We start from the raw sequence: 20,164 nt of genomic DNA, 5'->3' as shown, positions 1-20,164 counted from the left end.
CCCTTTCATTTGTTATGACTTCGAAGTTCTTCAACATCTAGTATGTACAGCTGACCCTTGAACAACACGGGTTTGAACTACACGGGTCCACTTACATGTGGACTTCTTTCACTAAATAGGTACCACAGTGCGACATGATCTGCAGTTGGTTGAATCCGCAGATGTGTAACTGCAGACACAGAGGGCCGATTAAATCATATGCAGATTTTCAACTGCGAGGAGGGTTGCCCCCCCAATCCTTGCATTGTTCATGGGTCAACTGTACTTGAATTTGTCAACATGCTGCCTCAAACCCAAACCAGAATGGAACCTAACATTTCAGATGTGATCTCATGAGTGCACTGCACCACCTTTGCTTGGCTGGACACTGTAACCGCTATGAATGCAGTCTGTATTAGTTCTCTGTTGCTGCTGTAATAATTAGCACAGGTTTAGTAGCTTAAAACAATATGAACTTATTCTCCTATAGTTCTGGGAATCAGAAGTCCAAGATGAATCACTAAGGCTGTTTGTTCTGGAAGCTCTAGGGGAGAATCCATTTCCTTGCCTTTTCCAGCTTCCAGAGGCTGCTTGCACCACTTGGCGTCCGGTCCTGCATCACTCCCCGCTCTGCTACCGTTGTCACATCTCCTCCTCTTACTCTGACCCTTTCCCCTCCTTCTTTCACTTGTAAGGATCCTTTGAGTATGTTGGGTCCACCTGGATTATCCAGGATAATCCCCCCATCTCAAGATCCTTCATCTAGTCACATCTGCAAAGTCCCTTTTGCTGTGTGAGGTGACACAGTTATAGCTTTCAGGAGTTAGGACATGGACGTCTTTGGGGGGCATTACTCTGCCCACCACACGGCATGAGGTCATATTAGCGAAAGCTGGCATCCCCACAGTCCCATTGCTCTATTCACATTCTGCTTGTTCAGCTTACAGTGAAATCCCTACACCTTTTCCACAAAGCTGCTATGGAGCTAGGTCTTCCTCATTCAGCTTTTGTGAAAATTTTTAAGTCCTCCATTATTTATCCCTCTTTAAATTACATACTGTAGGTTCTGAGTTCGTTCCAAGGTACTGAGAAAATTCAAATTCTTTCACCCATGTTCTCGGTCTCCCTCTCGTTTTTGTGTCATTTTGAACTGGGTGTCCTGTTTCTATGTGTGAATCATTTCTAAAAGTACTGAGAGGACAGGGCTACATACAGGGCTTTGTTCAGGCTGACAGTCAGCTAATAAATTAAGTCTCTGGATTGTGGCTGCCACCTGGTTATACAATCTGTAATCCAGCCCATAACTGTGGCATTTGTTAGATTCTTGTTGAAATACTGTGTGTTTGGGTGGGACTCCAGGGGAAAGGCTGGAGGTCTGGGAGGGGCTCCAAGTCACCATACTGCCAGCCAGTCCCCTTAACTGTTTAGGGCTCCAGTGTACTTACCTGTCAAGCGAGTGGAACCAATCGCATTCAAGTTGCTTCCAGCCCCGCTACTGTATGAGCCTGTGTCCGTGCAAACACCCTGATCTACCAGTTTGTCTACCATAACCCCGAAGTAATGAGACTAACAGGGCCTGGGTTACAAGTCCCCCCTACGCTGACTCTGACCTTCTCCTTCTTTCCTCTGAGTTCACAAAGCAAGTGTGTAATAATCCACTCTGAAGTCCGCCATGGACTGAGCCCCTCCCTACATAATGTTGTTCACAGCTATCATTAGCCGCTCTTGGAAGAAGAGGGGAACACTGGCCTTATCAGCCCTTTGGCCCTGCTCAGGGCGGCTCAAGGACCCTGCTAGTTAGGGGTCGGTAAAGTGAAGGATTAAAAGGGCTCTCCCGAAGGTCATCCTGCACCTGGGACGTCATCTCACAGGCCTAGCCTTGAACTACCTCAAGCTGCCAGGTGTTCTTTTACTGTCTCTTGACTATCCTGGCTCCACTTCTTCCTTTACCACCGCACCATCTGGTCTGCAGGACGGGGCCGCCGTCTGCGCTAGGGAGGGAGGGCTGGAGAACAGCTGAGCGCGTGCGCTTGGCGTGGCCATTGGCTCCCCACTCTGACTCGCCTCCCAGCATCGTCCTCCACCAGCCCGAGCACCAGAAGGGTCACCCTGTCACCATTTTCTGCACAGCTAAGCTCACGCTGGCTGTTCTTTTCATGGTAGGCTCCTTTACATCCGTCCTTCTCTGCTTCCTAACGCTCGCCTCCCGTCTCATCCGAGAACTCCCTACAGAACAGACTCAGTCTCCACGGCCACGCTCTCCAGAAGCCTCATCCTCCTTTCCTTCCTCAGTCAGGATCATATAATTTTACTGTCTACATTTCACGTTGTTTAGGGTTTATCCTGTTTCCTTTTAGGTTTTCTGGCCTTATGCTCATCTCTTCTGGTATCTCAATCTTTTGAAGTCTTTTTCCCTGAAGACTCAGTTCCTATCTGAAGACGCCCGCCTTCCTTTCATTGGCTTTTTACAAACTCTAGACGACCCAGCCTCTTGTTCCCAAGGGACGAGGTGGAAATGGGCAGGCGTTTACGGGGCTGAAGCAGGTTTGGCCCCAGTTCTTCTTTTGAAGGAAGTGAATCCAAAGCATCCGTGTCTGCTTTCAGCAAAGCAAGTCCAGAATGTTCTAGTAGCCATTACTCTTCTCTGCTCCCACGCTGACTTTACCTTCTCTCGTTAAGACAGCATCCACCCCATCTCTTGCTTAGCCTCATATTCAGTAAAAGGTTATTCACAGACGTATTATCCTGTTTAAATAATTTAACATCCTAGAATACATATTTTTAAAATAAAAAAGAATATTTTTTTTGAGATTTGCAATAATTCTGAGAGGCAGAAAGATCAAGATCTCATTTTACAGGTGAATACATTGGGCTTCCCTGAGACCTTGGAGAGAAGTACACGGAACAGGAAAGTAAATGTGCGTGGACTCCAAAAGGCAGATGGGCCGTTTTTCCAAAGCTCATTTCTTGATTAAATATTTGAATTCAGAAGACATTTTCCATACAGGGAGGAAAGTGATAAACACAGTGTATTGGTTTCCTACTGCTGCTGTCAGAAATTACCACAAATTTGGTGGTGTAAAACAGCACAAATTTATTCTCTTGCAGTTCTGGAGGTCAGAAGTCTGAAACGGGTCTCACAGGACAAAGACGGGGTATTGGCAGAGCTGCCTCTTTTTCTGGAGGTTCATGGGGAGAATCAGGTTCCTCGTGTTTTCCACCTTCCAGGGGCTGCCCACACATTCCTTGGCTCGTGGCTAACCATCACACCACTTCCTTCCTGATATCTTCTCTGACTCTGACCCTCCAGCCTTCCTCTTTCACTTCTAAGGACTCCCGTGGTTCTATTGGGTCCACCTGGGTTATCCTGGATACTCTCCCCATCTCCAAACCCTTAAACTTCATCACATCTGCAAGGTCCCTTTTGCCACGTAAGGTGACATTCACAGGTTCTGGGGATTGGGATGTGGACACCTTTGGGGGCCATTACTCAGCCTACCACACATGGCTTCTAGTTCCACAAAACCCTTGAAAGGCTTATTTCACGCTTAATGTACTTGAAGTTTCACAGGTCCTTCCATTCAAAAGGCAACTCAGCCACTCACTCATTCATTTTAAGACCTGTTTATGTGCAGCGGCCATGCTAGGTACCATGGGCACAAAGAGGGTTTTTCTACGAGGAATGCATCCAACTCCTCCCTGGAGCTCTAGAAGCTCTTCTCCCACCCGCGCTCGGGACAGAGGGTCCTGCTCCCGGGTCTCTCTGGCCATGCTTGGCTCCCCAGAAGGCAGGGTATGTATGTATCTGGGCACCTGCAAAGAGGAGGCGCCAAGAAAACGAGGGGAAATGAAAGGATTTTATATTTTACATTCCAACAGTAGCATCCATGTAGTGATCATAAACAGAAACAGATCCTTAGAAAACTTGGCTTTAAAAACGTGTTTTTTAGGGGGAGGTGGGCCATCACAGTTTTTTCAGTGTTTGAGGTTTGGGACCTCTAAGGTTCTTAATTTCCCTGGCTCTGTAACCCTCCTTTCCTCCCTCCTTTCCTTCCTTTTTTCCTTCCTTTCAATTTTCTTTTTTTAGAGCAGTTTTGTTCACAGCAAAACTGAGCAGAAGGTAGAGAGGTTTCCCATATGCCCCCTCCCCCCACCCATGCACAGCCTCCCTGGCTACCCATAGCCTCCACCAGACCGGTCCATTTGTTACAATCTATGAACTTACACTGACACATCATAACCGAAGTCCTCACGTTAGGGTTCACTAACACTGTGTGGGTTTGGACAACTGTCTGATGACATGTATCCAGCATTATAATATCATACAAGGTAGTTTCACTGCCCTAAAACTCCTCTGTGCTCCGCCTGGTCTGCTCTCCCCGTCCCCAAACCCCTTCCTTTTCTTCAAAGCCCAGGAGGACTGGCCCACTCACTCCTTTTGCCCTGCTACCACTTGGTACTTCCGGCCAGGAGTCTTCTTCCCTGTTCAGCACCATCTGAACACCATCTTCCAGCCCCTCCCGACCACTCCTTTTCCTGGGCCAAGGATGCCCAGCCCTGATGGCTACTGAAGGTAACGTGAGAGGTGGCAAGGTCCCTTCTCTACCCGGCCACTGTCTCCACCCCCCACCTCTCTGACTCTCCCAGAGAAAAGCTAAAGTGTCCACAGGTGACAATGACAGGGTGCCGATGGCAGATCCATGTGCATCTGGAAGCCACACCCTGGCGCCGCAAGTCACCGGGTCACGAGGCTGCAGGAGTTAGGGCTGCTGTGCAGGTGTGGCGAGGGCCAGGGCTGGGATGCTATCTGACAGGGTGCCGAGGGCAGAGCCCAAGGCAGATCCATGAGCATCTGGAAGCCACACCCTGGCGTGTGGCCAGGGCTGGGATGCTATCTGACATGGCGCTGGCTGCTACCTCTGGTTACTGCAGCTTATCCTGCCTCGGAGGGAGTGTCCTGGGGAGAGGGAGAGAAGTGGGCCTCGGCAGGCGTACCAGGAGCAACAATCCCTCAGCAGGGACGCAAACTCTAGGCGGCAGAGCTGAGACCGTGGGCGGGGCCGACATCCTGAGTGGGCACTCTCTCAGGTGCTAGGGAAGAAGAAACTTCCGGCGGGGGGGGGGGGGGGGAAGGTCTCCCCAGCTCAGCACTCTGCCTCCTCTGAGAAAGTTCGTTCCTCAGGAATGAGTACCTAGAAGACATGTCTGTGTTGCCGCAGCTGATTGGCTAAAGCACCAGCATCGGAGCCAAGTGGAGCCAATCAGATGGTCTCTCTGTGGAACCAAAAAAGGAGAGAGAGACCCTGGCATTGCTGGGGCAGAGCCAGGTTAAGGGCAGCAGTCTAGAAGCCCACAGACTCCCACAACCAAGGTCCTCAGAGCTGCCCTGGTGTTTCCACCCCTGAGAGAATGTTCCCACCAATTCTGTGAGATAAACGAGAATCCTTCCCGTAAATCCTTCCTTCCTCTTTTCCTTAAGCTAGGACATTTTGCAATGTCTGGAGACATTGTTGGTTCTATAACTGGGAGGGGTTGGGTGCTACTGGCAGGTAGTGGGTAGAGGCCAGGCATGCTACTCAACATCCGACAATGCATGGGACAGCCCTACCACAACCATCATGTGGCTCAAAACGTTAATACTGTGAGCCGAGAAACTCTGAGCGAGACAGGAATCATTTTTGTTGCAACTACAGGAACACAGAACGTACCCTGATTGAATGGTCACTCCTAGTATCATTAGTGGTGACTCAAACACATGTGTTTGCTAATGTGACGTAATATGAAGTACCCAACATCACTGGGGATGTATTCTCACCAAAATAGTTAACTTAACCCTATCAAGTCTTTAGATACAAGTTGCAGTTTACAGGAAATGAGAGGTTAGCGTAATGAGCTCACATGACAAAGCAACCAGACAAATCCAGATGGTGGGACATTGTGTAGGGCAAGTGGCCTGCTCTCTTCAGCAAGTCAGCATCATATAAAAAGGGACTATGCTAGATAATAAAAGGAAGGGACATAAAATAACTAGGTTCATCGAGGTCTCAGATCAGATACCAGCTTGGAAAAACCACACAGAAGGGACTTTCCTGGTGGCTCAGTGGATAAGAATCTGCCTGCCAATGCAGGGCACAGGGGTTCAATCCCTGGTCCGGGAAGAACCCCCATGCCGCAGAGCAACTAAGCCCGTGCACCGCAACTACTGAGCCTGTGCTCTACAGCCTGTGAGCCGCAACTACTGAGCCTGCATGTCACAACTACTGCAGTCCGCACGCCTAGAGCCTGTGCTCAACAAGAGAAGCCACCACAATGAGAAGCCTGCGCACTGCAATGAAGAGTAGCCCCCACTCACCACTAGAGAAAGCCTGCGCGCAGCAACAAACACCCAATGCAGCCAAAAATAAAATAAAAAATAAAGAATCCCTGGATCAAAAAAAAAAAAAAACACATAGAAAGGACATTCTGGGGGTCAACCAGGGAAATCTGAATATGGTTGCAGTATTAGAGGAAATAAAATTTTATTAAAATGGAAAGGTAGAGATATTGTCTGAAATAAGCATAGCAAAAAGACCCAGAAGCCTATGCACTAAAGTTTTAACATCGGCAATCTCTGAGTGGTGGGAATATACTGTTGAAACTTTTCTTTTTGCTTGTCTATTTTTCCAGGTTTCCTACAACGTACATATACTTCTTCTGAAATATTAAAAGGTTATCAGAAATAACTAATAGACTTTTGAACTTAAGCCAGGGAGAGGTAAGCTGGAGGCTGTCTGCTAGCAAATTTTTCTTTATCTAAGAAGGGGAGACATCTATCCAGAGACCACAAAAGATGTTAGCAACATGCAGGCACTTACCAAAGGGGTTCAGAATAGAAGCCTAGAGAGGGGTAATTTTGTGGTTCCCCATCAAAAAAGGAACCAAAGCTCTGGACTCCTGATGTGCTGGGAACTCCAACTGTGTGCATGCGTGTGTATATGGGTGTGTGCACCCACACACGCCCATGCATGCCTGGGAGTGAGCAGAAAATAGAGCAAGAGTGAACAAATCAGTATAATTAGGGGTGAGGGGAAATGAAGGGAAGTTTTATTATTATCCATAATAAAACACGGCAGAGAAGTTCTACAATCGCTTATCTAGAGAACAGATTCCAACGCCTTTCAGTGGGAGCAGCGCACAAGCAGCTGCCACTTAAGTGGTGTTCTGAAGTATGAAATTATCTAAATTGTTAAATGGGTATCTAGCTCAGACAGCACATTTGCAGAACGAGATTTTCAGGGTCGTAGGATGCTGTGATTTCAAGATTTCACGCATTTGCTCAACCCAGCATTAAATAGCTGGAGAGGGGAGCAGGTCATCAAGGAATGCTCTCCCTGCAAACCCAGTAAGAAAGATTCTCTCCACAAGCCAAATGCCGTGTCCCTTTTCCAAGGTCAGGAGATAAACTCTGCCAAGGAAGAAAGCACTATAGTGCTGCTCAGGGACGGGCAGACAGAGCCCATCTGTGTGCGCCCACGTTTGTGATTCGCACGGACTGCGGTGGATGCACCTCCATCATCACCTGTTCTTTGGCTGCTCTGCCAGGTTCCAGACTCCCTGTAATTTACAGCCTGTCTGTCACCCAGAGGTTCTGTGGGAAACATTGCAGGGCCCTGGGATATGTGAGTTTCATGTGACATGCTTTTTGTCTTTTTCCCCAAGTGTGGGCTACAGTTAAAACCTTAGGCAGTTAAAGGGTGTGTTCTGTGCTTAGAGTTGATGAACAGCAGGTCTTTCAGAGCTCTGGAATCCCAAGGGAGCACCAAAGGTACAGAGAAGCACCCATCCCAATCCTAGCCAGGGGTAGGGGGCTGGGGGTGGTGACTGGGTGAGTCCTCAAGGGATTGTCCTCTGGAATGGGCCACAGCTTATCTCCCATGCAGTTTTTCTCTCCCCAGCATCTAACCTGAATATTCTTGGAGGAAAAATAATGCCTGCCACATTTAAATGTGTTTAAAACACCTAGCTCTGTTTCTGGAACATACTGCAACTAAAAACAAATGGCTATTATCATTTTCTGACTGTAATTCCCCATAAATTGTTTTATATTCCCTGGAGTCTGCATCTCTTTTTTTTTCTTTCTTCTTTTTTTTTTTGCGGTACGCGGGCCTGTCACTGTTGTGGCCTCTCCCGTTGCGGAGCACAGGATCCGGATGCGTAGGCTCAGTGGCCATGGCTCACGGGCCCAGCCGCTCCGCGGCATGTGGGATCTTCCCGGACCAGGTCATGAACCCGTGTCCCCTACATCAGCAGGCGGACTCTCAACCACTGCACCACCAGGGAAGCCCTGCATCTCTTTTAATCATGGAAATTATAAGTTAATATATTACCCTGACAAGTAGCTTAGGATGATGATATTACATACATACATGTTTTATAATTTCCATTTAGTCCTATATGATTTTAAATGGAAGTGTAGTGCCTACTTATAGTTAGCTTCTGGTCTATGATTCTTTTGACCTTTTTCGGCTGTGTTTAAATTAATTAATACTAAGTAATTATTACGTGTCCAGCACACAATGTCCTCTAGAAAAATCTAAAAATGATCCTGTTTGTGAGACTCTTACAAAGTAGTTAAAGGGTCAGGATATACATACAAAATATCCAAAGTTCAAATATAAGGAAGTATATGACCAGGTATGAATGAGAATCTGGTTTGAATGTGAGACTCACTTCATTCATTTACTCATCCATCCGTGTATTCATTCACTTATGCCACAGATATTTACATGTTACTCTGTGCAGGGCTGAGCCAGTGTGACAGACACTGCTGGCTAGCTTCCCCAATAGCTGTGCCCAACCCCTTAGCCTTTGCCCATTTCTCTCACTGTAGAGGTTGAAAAAAAAAAATTCACTTTTTCAGCCTCTTTTGCAGCTAGGGGAGGCTCAGTTCTAGCCAATGAAGAGAACCTGGGAATCTTCTGACAAGGACAAAGTCTTGTGAGTTATAAGCCTTCTGTCCCCTTTTCCTGCCTTGAATGAGGATGTGATGCCTGGAGCTGTGGCAGTCACCTTAAGACCCTGAGGTGACAAGCCTGAGGCCAGAACGTCAACACTGAGGATGACAAAACAAAAAGAGAGAGTCCTGTCCTTGATACCATCACTGAGCAGATACCACTGCCAACAGCCATGGACCTCTGATTTCTTACGTGAGAAAAATAAATCTCCATTAGTTTAAGGTGCTGTTGATTGGCTATTTCAACACTTGTAGCTGAAAGCATTTGCTAACATACAGCTGGGTACATAGCGCTAAACAACAGAGACAAATAATTACAAATACACTGTGTGTGACCACGGAGAAGCAGGGATACAGGCAAATCTAAGCTAGAGTAGGCACACGATGGCTTAGTGATGAATATGATGAGCCCTAAGTGACAAATTAAGGCCAGGGAAAGAGCAGCAGACAGAGTGGGCTGCTCTGAAGGGGAACAAGAAGATGGTGTGGCACATGTGTAGGTTAAGAGCCGGGTGAGGTAGGCAGGGCCTTGTGCGCTCTGACGGGGATGTGCTGCTTTGCTCCATGAACAAGGAATGGGAAACTCCTGCAGAGTTTGAAGCAGGAGCAAGTCGCTATACACGATGTTTTTTTAAAAGTGTCCCTTGGTGAGGGATGGGGTGGGAGATGGAGGAGTGGGAGAGAGAGGAGGGCATAACTATAAAAGGGCAACAGGAGGGATCCTGGCCATGATGGAAATGTTCTGTACCTTGACTGTGACAATGCTGACATCCCAGTTGTGAGGTTATAGTATAATTTTGCAAGATGTTACACTGGGGGGAACTGGGTAACACAGGATCTCTCCATTATTTCTTACAGCTGCATGAGAACCCACCATGATCTCAAAATAAAAAGTTTAATGGAGGGCTTCCCTGGTGGCGCAGTGGTTGAGAGTCCGCCTGCCGATGCAGGGGACACGGGTTCGTGCCCCGGTCCGGGAAGATCCCACAGGCCGCGGAGCGGCTGGGCCCGTGAGCCATGGCCGCTGAGCCTGCGCGTCTGGAGCCTGTGCTCCGCAACGGGAGAGGCCACAACAGTGAGAGGCCCGCGTACCGCAAAAAAAAAAAAAAAAAGTTTAATGGAAATAAGTGTCTCCCGGTTTCAACATGGAGAGTGGATGAGAAGGGGTAAGGGTGGGAGACGGGACACCAATTTTGAAGGGACCCTGAGTCATCCAGAGAGTTGCCGGGCCTTGGACTAGGGAGGGGGGATGAGAGGGGTGAATTGATTCGAGAAGTATCCGGAGGGTACTCTAGGCAGAGCCACCGATGGATGGATGTGGGAGGGTAGGGCCTGGAGCAGGACGGTGGATTCTGGCATTTTCACTGAGATGGATAGGACGCAAGGGGAGAGGAGCGGGTTTCACGGTGCTGGCGGCGGGGAGGAGGCGGTGCCCCCCCGCCCCCCAGCTCCTGGGTGGGCAGCTCGTTTAAGGAGCCAGTGAACTATCCAGGTCACTGTTCTGAGTGGGCGTCTGGAAATGCAATCACCTTCAAATAGGACTAAAGGTGAAATTTCTCTCCTCCACCCACTTTCCCACTCCTAGTGCCTTCCTTCTAGGAAAACACCAGAGAGGAAGGAAACCTTGGCTCTCATTCTTTCAGCCCTTTCTCTACTCGCCGATTGCTCTCCCAGCCCTAACCCGGGAGCCAACGCCTGCCACCCGAGGCGCCGGGTCTGATGAGAGGCTGGGGTCCCAGCCGAAGCCCCGCCCACGCGCAGCAGGCCTCTCCCCCTCCCCCACTCCTTCCTTCCCTTCTGTGCCCAGTGCAGGACTCAGCCCCGCTTCGCATGTCCACGTAGGGCCTCTGCCTGCTTTCTAGAAGACTTCCCTCCGAGCTCCCGTCCGCTGCAGCTGGTGTGCGAAGCGGCCGGCTGTCAACTCTGCAGCTGGGGGTCCCTGCAGCGAGGGCCCCTCTGTCTAAACCCGTCGGCTCGCTCTGCCCTCGTGTCTAAGCAGGTGGGTCCCCAGCCCTAGACTGAGGGCTGCAGCCCGGAGAGTCCCCTGCGGCTTCTGCGGACGATGCTCGCAGATGAATGGCGTGGCACGAGGGGAAGGCAGGAAGGGGCAAGTAGAGAGAAGAGTGTATACGTTGAAGAGCATCCTTGAACACCGTCTAGGAAGGCGCCGTATTAGAGACTCGCAATACGTTTTCCTTCCTAAGTTGGAAGAGACCATCCTTGGTAAAGTTGCCGACTTTTGCATTTAGGAGCCACGTTGCACAAACCAACTTCCAATGTCTGTAAACCCTGGAATCCTGCTCAGCACTGTGAGAGGCCCGCTCTGAGAGGCCCCCGGGAACCCCCAACTGGCTGGGGAGCAACAGAGTCACAAGAGTTCCTCCGATTCATTCCAGGGTTGCGGGGAACTGCACACACTCGATACAGTTATTATTCTCTTATTTTTCTGCCAAATGTATATTGTTTTCATGTAAGAGAAATGCATACATGATATGACCCTTCTACACTCTCTTTTCCATATGGCTAGTCATCCTTGGCCCATACCCTACAGGTCAAAGCCCTGAAGGAGAGGATGGATGAGAGCCCCCCCCGAACCCCTATTAATTTGGGATCTATTCTTCTAGATCTTTTTCTATCTATTTACACATACATACCCATACGTTTTTACATAAATAGAAACATACTATACATATTCTGCAACTTAATGCTTTCACTGAAAAAAATCTTGGTGATTTTTTCCCCCATACATCAACTAATCCACAGTATGAATAGTGTGTAATATTTGTAACCATCTGCCATTGTTGAACATTTTTTGTGTCCAATTTTTACTATTACAAATATAATTATAATAAACATTCTGTGTACATATATTTTTGCATATTTATGTGTTACTTCTAGAAGATAAATTAATAGACATGGAATTGCTAAATGAAAACTAAATTAAAACTACCACTAAATTGTCCTCCAAAAATGTTTACTAGTTTTCACTCCCAACCACACTGTATGTTCCCCAATACTATCTATATATTACCAATTTTTTCATCTTTGCCAATCTGATGGATAAAAGGGGGTATCTCATTTAAGTTTTGTTTCTTTGATACTAGAGAGATTGAATATCTTTTCAAATGTTTATTGGCAATTTCTATTCTTTTCTTTGAGAAACTTTTGTTTACATTTTAAAATGTTTTCCATTGGGTTGTTTGAATGTTTCCTACAGATTTTTAGGAGCTCTTTTATGATGGATATTAATTTTTCGTTGCAAATATTTCAACTAGTCTGACACTTGTCTTTTATTTGTATATGGTGTCTTTAGTTCAACAATTTTTTTCTTTTTTTAAGGATGGCTTCTGGGTAGTAAGTCTTGCTTAAGTAGACTGCCTCATTGCCTGAAAATTATACTTTTGGAAATTCCTTTTTATTTTCTTCCAATACTTTTTATAGCTTTAATTTTTATGTTTATTCCTGGAATTTTGGTGACCTTATGACAGAGATAGGGCTCTGGCTTTACATTTTTTCCAAAGGTCTTAGTGCCAATTGTCTCACTGCCAATTACAGACTATTCCTTTCTTTTCCCACCGATTTGAAATACCACCTTTATAATATATCAAATTCCTACATACACACACATCTGTCTCCAAACCCTGTTTTTCTCCATTGATCTATGTGTATAATTTAGCCCTATCAGGATCACACTTTCTAATCACTGTAGCGCTATAGTATGTTGTGATGTCTGGTAGGACACATCCACTATTGCCCACCATTACTATCACCACCAAATATTTTTTAGCTCTTCTTAAGCATTCTTTTCTTCTACACAAACTTTATAAATGGGTCATGTTTCCTTTAAAAAAATTGTGACTTAAATGGGTTTGCACTGAATGTATAAGTTAATTTGGGCATAGCTGACATCTTTACAATATTGAAGCTTCCCAACCAGGAACAGAGAATGTCTCTTCATCTATTCAATTCTTGTTTTAAACTTGTATGTAGAGATTTGCAGTTTTCTTAATCAGGCTTTGCATATTTCTTAAGTTTATTCCTGGGTGTTATAATTTTTGTTGTTACTGTTAGTGGTACATTTTCCCATTACATTTTATAATTGGCTTTTGCTCTTCTATTGGTAAGCTATTGATTTTACTATATTGACCCTGAATGTGGATGCTTTAATGAGTTCTTTGTTAGTTGTAATAGTATTTAATTGATCCTTTAGAATCTTCTATTTAGAGAAGTATTAACAGTTGCAAAGATAACATTTTTGTATACACCCTTCTAATATTAACATTTTCTATTCGTTCTTGTCTAATTTCATTGCCTAGAGTTGCCAGCACCATGTAGGACTAACTTTAACACTTGTTAGTAACTTTAAAAGGGAACGCTTCTAAAATTTTACTGGTAAGTATAATTCTTCCTTTAAATTTCTGGGAGAAAAAGTCTTTATTAAGCTAAGGAGGTTTCCTTTTATTCTCTACCTAAGACTTGTCAGAAATAAGCTTTGAATTTAACCAACTTATTTTCAATCTATTAAAATGAGTTGTAATTCTATTCTTCACATAAAAGCTGTCCTCTTTCGGCCATGTAAAACTTTAATGACCATATACTCTATTTCATTAAGACAATACAACCATGTCAGAAACCTCTGATGCCATTAGAGTTGGTGTATGTTAAAGACGTAGAACTGGAAATATTTTTTGGAGCATATCAAAACAAAGCACGTATTTATGCTGTTGGTAATTTAATATGAATCCCTCACCTTGAAATCATCAGGAATGAGGAGTTTTGATGTTCGTAGAAAATTCAAGATATATCTGAACATCTGTCCATCTCTGTCAATGAAATAGTGCTGTTTGAGACTGTCCAAAACAATGGGCTCTGTACCATCAAAAAGTCTTCCGATTCTGTGATAGGAAAGAGGGAACAGTGAAGACAATTAGAATCAATTGTTCGGCCGCTAAGACTGAGAGCTACTGTTTTGTGTCACTGTCAAAGGTAGCACTTTTGAAGATGGCAGTCCGGGAAAATCACCCACTAAGTAGTTACGGCTCTCTGAGAAATACTGGCCCCTGCTTGATAAATATCTCAAGACCAGACAATTCAAAATAGTCTCAGCCTTTCTCAAGTAAATTCTATTATTCAATGTCTTTTACCTGTAAAGAAGATGTCCTGACATGGTGATTATGGCTAAGTGCTTTCATTGTAATGGAAGATCATGTCTTTCCCTCTGTGTTACTTAAAACAACCCTCTCTGCCATTATAATATATATATATATATATACATATATACACATATAAATGTATATATATAATTGCTCCAAAGCGTCTTTTAAACAGATTCTACAAAAAAAGCAATTTTGTTTTTAAGAAATCTGTTTTCTGAGCTTTCCCTACCCATGACTCCCAAATTTTCTAAAAATAAAGCAATGCCTATATGCTAACATCTACATTTAATTATAAAAAACAATAATTGAGAATATCACTCATCTAAGAGAATATGTTTTCCATTAACAATATGCAGTCTAGTTTCCTAGGTCTCAGCAAAAATCATCTGTAACAGCCAGGAATCGTTATAAAATATAAACATTTGACCACCCAAAAAGTATGACCTAGTGCTGAAACATAAGTGGCTATGGGTAATTTTTAAAAACAGGAATCTATAATATGTTTTTCCTCTTTACAGTAAACATTTGAAAAGTGTGCTACAGTTAAAGCATTTTGTATCCATTATCATTTATCTGTTTAAGGAAGGCTGAAACTATACACTTCAGTATATACTCAGTTAATAGAAAGCAGTCACATCTATAGTATGAACAGGTAGAGTGTTGGCTAATGACAAATAAATATCCTGTATCAGAAAATAGAATTTACACACTTGAAATCTCTTCCTTTGCCAAGAGGTGCATTTGATTTTCATGAACAGTGTAGGCAGGAAAATGGTTCCATTTTTTAAGAAAAGATTTTGTAGAACTCATGACAAGTCTCTCTCTGATTTGGAACACCACTTTATTGCTTTGATGATGATTTTGATTTGAAGATGATTTTGAAATTTTCTAATCTTATTGTTGAAATGGGACAGATGTAATGGTAAATCGACAATTCCATCCCTCTTAAAATACAACAAACCAACCAACAAATAGGAAAGCTGCTCCCTTCCCTCCCCAAAAAGAAAGACTTGTGAATCTGTTTCAATAACAATCTTTGAAAGATAATTAGAAAACTCATGTCCTACCTGAAGGTAGTAAGCGCAAAGAAGAAAGCAACTAATTAGTCAGATCGTATTTTTAAAACTCAATGTATTTCTCTCAACTACTATTTTCATCCAACTTTCCACGAACTGAAGGTGATCATCCAGGGTGTAGGTTACAACCATCCTGGGATTCTTGCACCACATGCTACCTTGTCATTCATTTCTCATAAACACATCAATCAAATGGTAGACTATAGAAAGAAGAGGCAGCGAAACTAAAACACATTTTGTCACGCATTTATACGGTTTCCAGGACAGTTTGGTGCAGGATGGGAAAGAATAAGACTTCTTTGCCTATGATGAAAACATTCTACTCTTCACTGTTAATGATAAATTTACAGTTGACAGGGGAAGAAAAGGGAACTATATTTATTAAGTGTTTTCCAGATAACTTACACTCACCTAAGCACTTTATGTATGCAACAAATCCATTATCCTCCTTTTAAGATGAAGAAATAGGCTCAAAATGATGAGTAACTTGCCCAACTAGTTAAGTAGCATTGGGGGATTTGGGCACAGTCTGTTTGATCTTAAAGGGGCCTCCCTACAATGATTGGAATGAAAAGAATTACCACTGCTGAATGAAAGCTTTCGGTCTAGAGTTTTCATTTCTACCTCACATTTGTTCAGCAAGAGTTTTATAATGAAATCCAAGCGTGTACACTGATTATTTTTGTGGCCTGAAGTAAATTAATATCAAAGATTACAAGTCACTTCACTAATGAGATGAAAAGTAAATATTTTATTCTTAAATAAATCCCAGGCTTTTAATTTTTAAATACTCAATTTCAAAATCTAGACTTGGAAGGTCGCCAGCACAGAATGAGTGATTAAATAAATCTTCACGGGCTTCCCTGGTGGCGCAGTGGTTGTAAGTCTGCCTGCCGATGCAGGGGGACATGGGCTTGTGCCCCGGTCCGGGAAGATCCCACATGCCGCGGAGCGGCTGGGCCCGTGAGCCATGGCCGCTGGGCCTGCGCGTCCGGAGCCTGTGCTCCGCAACGGGAGAGGCCACAACAGTGAGAGGCTCGCGTACCGCAATAAACAAACAAACAAACAAACAAACAAATAAATAAATAAATAACATAAATCTTCACGGAGTGAATGGGTAAAGCAGTGACTGAGTGAGGAGGGGAATGAGGCTCCGCCAGTTACTAGCTGTAATCTGGGTAAATCAACTTCTCTGCGTCTCCATTTCTTTTATAAAGGTACCCTTTTTCTCAGGGTTGATGAAAAATACAGAAAGAGTCATGGCACGCTCAAAAAGAACACAGCAAAAGCAAGTACCCCAAAGGAGCAAACGAAAACTACAATGTCTACGAAAACAGTTCTTAGAAGCCTGCGGGCACTGTAGGGAACAGGACTGAAGGAGTAAAAGGAAGAATCTTGGCTTAAGTGTACTGATACAGAGCTTTCCAAGACAGGAGAAACGTGTTGTGTAAGCGGCTTTTAGGATACCATCAAAACAAAACAAACAAAACCCACCTCCAGCAGACAGGGGAAACTGCGCATAGTTGCAATCAGAAGCGCCTTCAGATCTGACTTGGATGACGTAGGAAAAGAGGCAAAGGAAAGAGGAGGGAAATCTGAAAGGAGACCCAGCGCGGGTGGGGTGGGGGCGGGGGGGGGCAGGGAGGTGACTGCGACCTCTGGGCGAGGCAGTGGGAAAAATGGAGCCTGTAGGTGGAATCATTCAAGCCGAAAGGGGGTGAGAAGCTGGAAGGACTGGACTCCCCGCGTTAGATGAGAAACCCACCGAAGCCGCGGAACCTGCGTTGGTCCGGAACCTTCGCTTCGAGCTTGCGCCAGGCTGGGGAGGGCGCGCTCTGCGGACCAGAAGGTGGGAAGGGCGTGGCCTGAAATTGGTGGGAAAACCCTCCCGCCTTCTGCGCGGGGCGGAAGGAGCTGGAGAGGAGGAGGACGGCGGGATCGGGAAGGAAGAACCCGTGGCCACATGAATGCACATTCCTGGCTGCGGTGAAAGGCCCCTGGGAGAAGAAAGAGTCCCTGCGTTTGGGTCAACAAAGGTTTGAAGTAATAAAAAGAGACACTGCTGCAGATTTTTGCTAACTTTAAAAAGAGGAGGTTTTGAATTTGTGAAAACAATGCGGAAAGACAGGGTGGTGCCAGTGATCGTAAAATGGGGTCCTGGGTCTGTTTCGAGATTGAATGTGCTGTGGAAAAGCATTGTTTGGCTAAGCAAATAGAGGGGAACATCGACACAGGCTGTATTTCTTGTGGACATATGAATGGAGTTACAAATCAACTGCAGTGACTTGTAAACTCTGGTGCCTGAAAACTATGTGGAACTGATTACAGTTTGCTAACCTTGGAGAACATTCCTGTTTTTCAACTGACCAAGACCAAGCTTGCTACGGATGATGTACAGCTGCTTTTTTGTTTTTTAACACTCATTGAACCAAGTGGCAATGCAGGGAAAAACTTCCTTCCACAAGTTTATTTTTTTGACATGTATTTTTTAACATTCTACTTTGGACAGTTTCAAACTTTATGCCAAAGCAGAGAAAATAATATAATGAACCCCCATGTGTCCACCCAGCTTCTAAAGCTATCAATTCTTGTCCAGTCTTGTTTCACCTGTACCTCTATGCCTCCCTCTCCCCCTCTGGAGTTTCTAAGTAAATTGCAAACACACTTTTTTTTTTTTTTTTTTTTTTTTTTTTGCGGTACGCGGGCCTCTCACTGTTGTGGCCTCTCCCGTTGCGGAGCACAGGCTCCGGACGCGCAGGCTCAGCGGCCATGGCTCACGGGCCCAGCTGCTCCGCAGCATGTGGGATCTTCCCGGACCAGGGCACGAACCCGTGTCCCCTGAATCGGCAGGCGGACTCTCAACCACTGCGCCACCAGGGAAGCCCCCATACTATCATTTTTATCTGCAAATATTTCATTAATTAAAAGAATTATAAAGGTTCACTAAAAAAATGCATTAACAGATATTAAAATACATTCCTCTTTTTTGCTTTTTAGTATTAACTCTGTTGACTACTTTTGTTTATGGTGGAAATAATGCAGCCCAAATCTCCAAGGAAATTAAGCTCCTTTTGGTGGAAAGTTAGTCTGCTTCCTCACTGTGGCTCCCCCTCTCCCTGGCATTAAAGAATGGTCTTAAATAAAAGAGAATATAGGGATAGGACCTGACTTACCTGACTTAGTGTGAATCAATCACTGAGAATTTTTTCTTGTGTAGTCATTCATTTAGAGGACCTGGTTTCTCTAATTTACCGTGACTCAGTTCCTTAAGAATTTCTCTTTCCTTTTTTATTGTGTAGTCATTCAGTTATTCATCCATTCTTTCCACCAATATTCACTCAACCTGGCCATGTGAAATACAGGGGACGCAGTGGAGAATAAGCCACACTCTTGACTTTTGTGGAATTTAACAGTCTGTGGGGCTGGGAATTGCAGGTCAAGTGCAGTGTGATTGAGTGCGCCAGTGGGTATGCAGAGTGGGCTATGGCAGTACACAGGGAAGAAAAAGAAAGTCCACTGGAGAACCTGAATGATATGCAGAAGTTGGCCAAGTACAGGGGTGGGAGGTAAGGTTAGATAAGAAAGGAGAGGGGTAGGGAAGATACAAAGGCTTGAAGCTGGAAAAAAACAGACATGTGATTACTCTCCACTGGGGCCAACTGAAAAATGAGGCTGGGGCAGCAGAAATCAGCTTAAGTCAGATCACAAAGAGCTGTGTAAGCCAGGTCAAGGAGTTTGGATTTGGTTCTGAGGGCGATGGGGACTGATGTCAGGCTACGCTCTCAGCGATGTTAAGGAGAAGAGCTCCTTTAGAAGTGAGACAATCAAAACACTGAAATCACAGCTCCTCACAGATGCAGCTTGTAACTTATCCAAGTCCTGCCTCCTTTGCTTTGCTTTCGACTGTGTCATTTGTATAGAGCAGTGCTTCTTAACCCTGGCTGCACAATGGAATCACCTGGGGACCTTTTAAAAAATACAGATGCCCAGTGCCACATATTCTGATGTAATTATTGGTCGGGCTTGGGACCCAAGCATCTGCATCTCTTAAAAAGCTCCCCAAGGAAGTCTAATGAACAGCTGAGTTGAGAACCAGTGCAAAGGTGGATGAGCAGAGACACTAGAGAGGAGCAAGTCGACGTCGTCGACTGGAGATGCTCTCAGTTAGTCATTCTGTCACTCTGAACTGTCACAGCACTTTTTCTTAAATAGCCAACCACACTTTTAGAGGTGACAATCTCCAGGATGGCCTAGATCAACGTCCCGTTTTACAAATGGAGAAATGTAATGCTCTAGGATGCACAGGTGGCCAGACAGACAGCTGGCTGTAAACCCTCCATGCTGCCCCTGGGGGGATGGGCAGAAGACGGTCACATTGAAGCCCATGGAGGACACCCTCCCACGAGTCCACCAATCAGTAGCATGTTACTTTTCTTAAAAATCTGATTTACAGAGTACTTTTCTATTGAATAATTTTGTTTTCAGAAGCACTTGTGGCTTCATACTTTTTCATGTCTACTAACTCAAGTTAGTAGATTGCCAACCAATTTTCTGTCCTAATATATATACCTAAGGAAGATGGTGAATGAGGTAGAGGGCTGGGTGAAGGTGTGTGTGTTTGTGTTGTGCAGTTGCGTGTGCGTGTGTGTGTGTGTGTGTGTGTCTGTGTTTGTAGGTGTGGGTACACAAACGAGAGGTATGTGGGGAGCTGTCACTGTAGTGGAACCTGGACTCGGAACAGCAGGGAAGGAAGGAGATGGGGACAGAAAAGTCAGCATTGCAACCAGTGGGTCCCCTTCCCTCCTTTCTGCTGAGATGGGAGAGGAAGGATACAAAATGGGTGGAAGGGAAGAGAAGTGCTAGGTTGATATCTCAAACTTTTTGAAATGTGAGGGTTCAATGTTGTATTCTGTTTTTGCATATATATATATATTTAAATTTATATTTTTGGCTGCGTTGGG

The 20,164-nt window shown here is 44.9% G+C and overlaps 1 protein-coding gene across 3 annotated transcripts in view; it reads right to left on the bottom strand.

Moving 5' to 3' along the window:
• Positions 1–20,164, bottom strand: part of KCTD1 (potassium channel tetramerization domain containing 1) — a 182,327-nt gene that overhangs the window by 7,568 nt on the left and 154,595 nt on the right. For all 3 annotated transcript variants that reach the window (XM_060310468.1, XM_030876455.3, XM_030876453.2), the window contains exon 3: positions 13,722–13,866. In XM_060310468.1, coding sequence (XP_060166451.1) covers positions 13,722–13,866 — 145 coding nt within the window. The remainder of the gene's footprint in view (positions 1–13,721; positions 13,867–20,164) is intronic.

Source organism: Globicephala melas, chromosome 13, assembly GCF_963455315.2.
Source record: "Globicephala melas chromosome 13, mGloMel1.2, whole genome shotgun sequence".
Classification (NCBI taxonomy): Eukaryota; Metazoa; Chordata; class Mammalia; order Artiodactyla; family Delphinidae; genus Globicephala; species Globicephala melas.
Note: the sequence above shows the minus strand (reverse complement) of the source record. Positions and strands in the feature narration are given on the sequence as shown.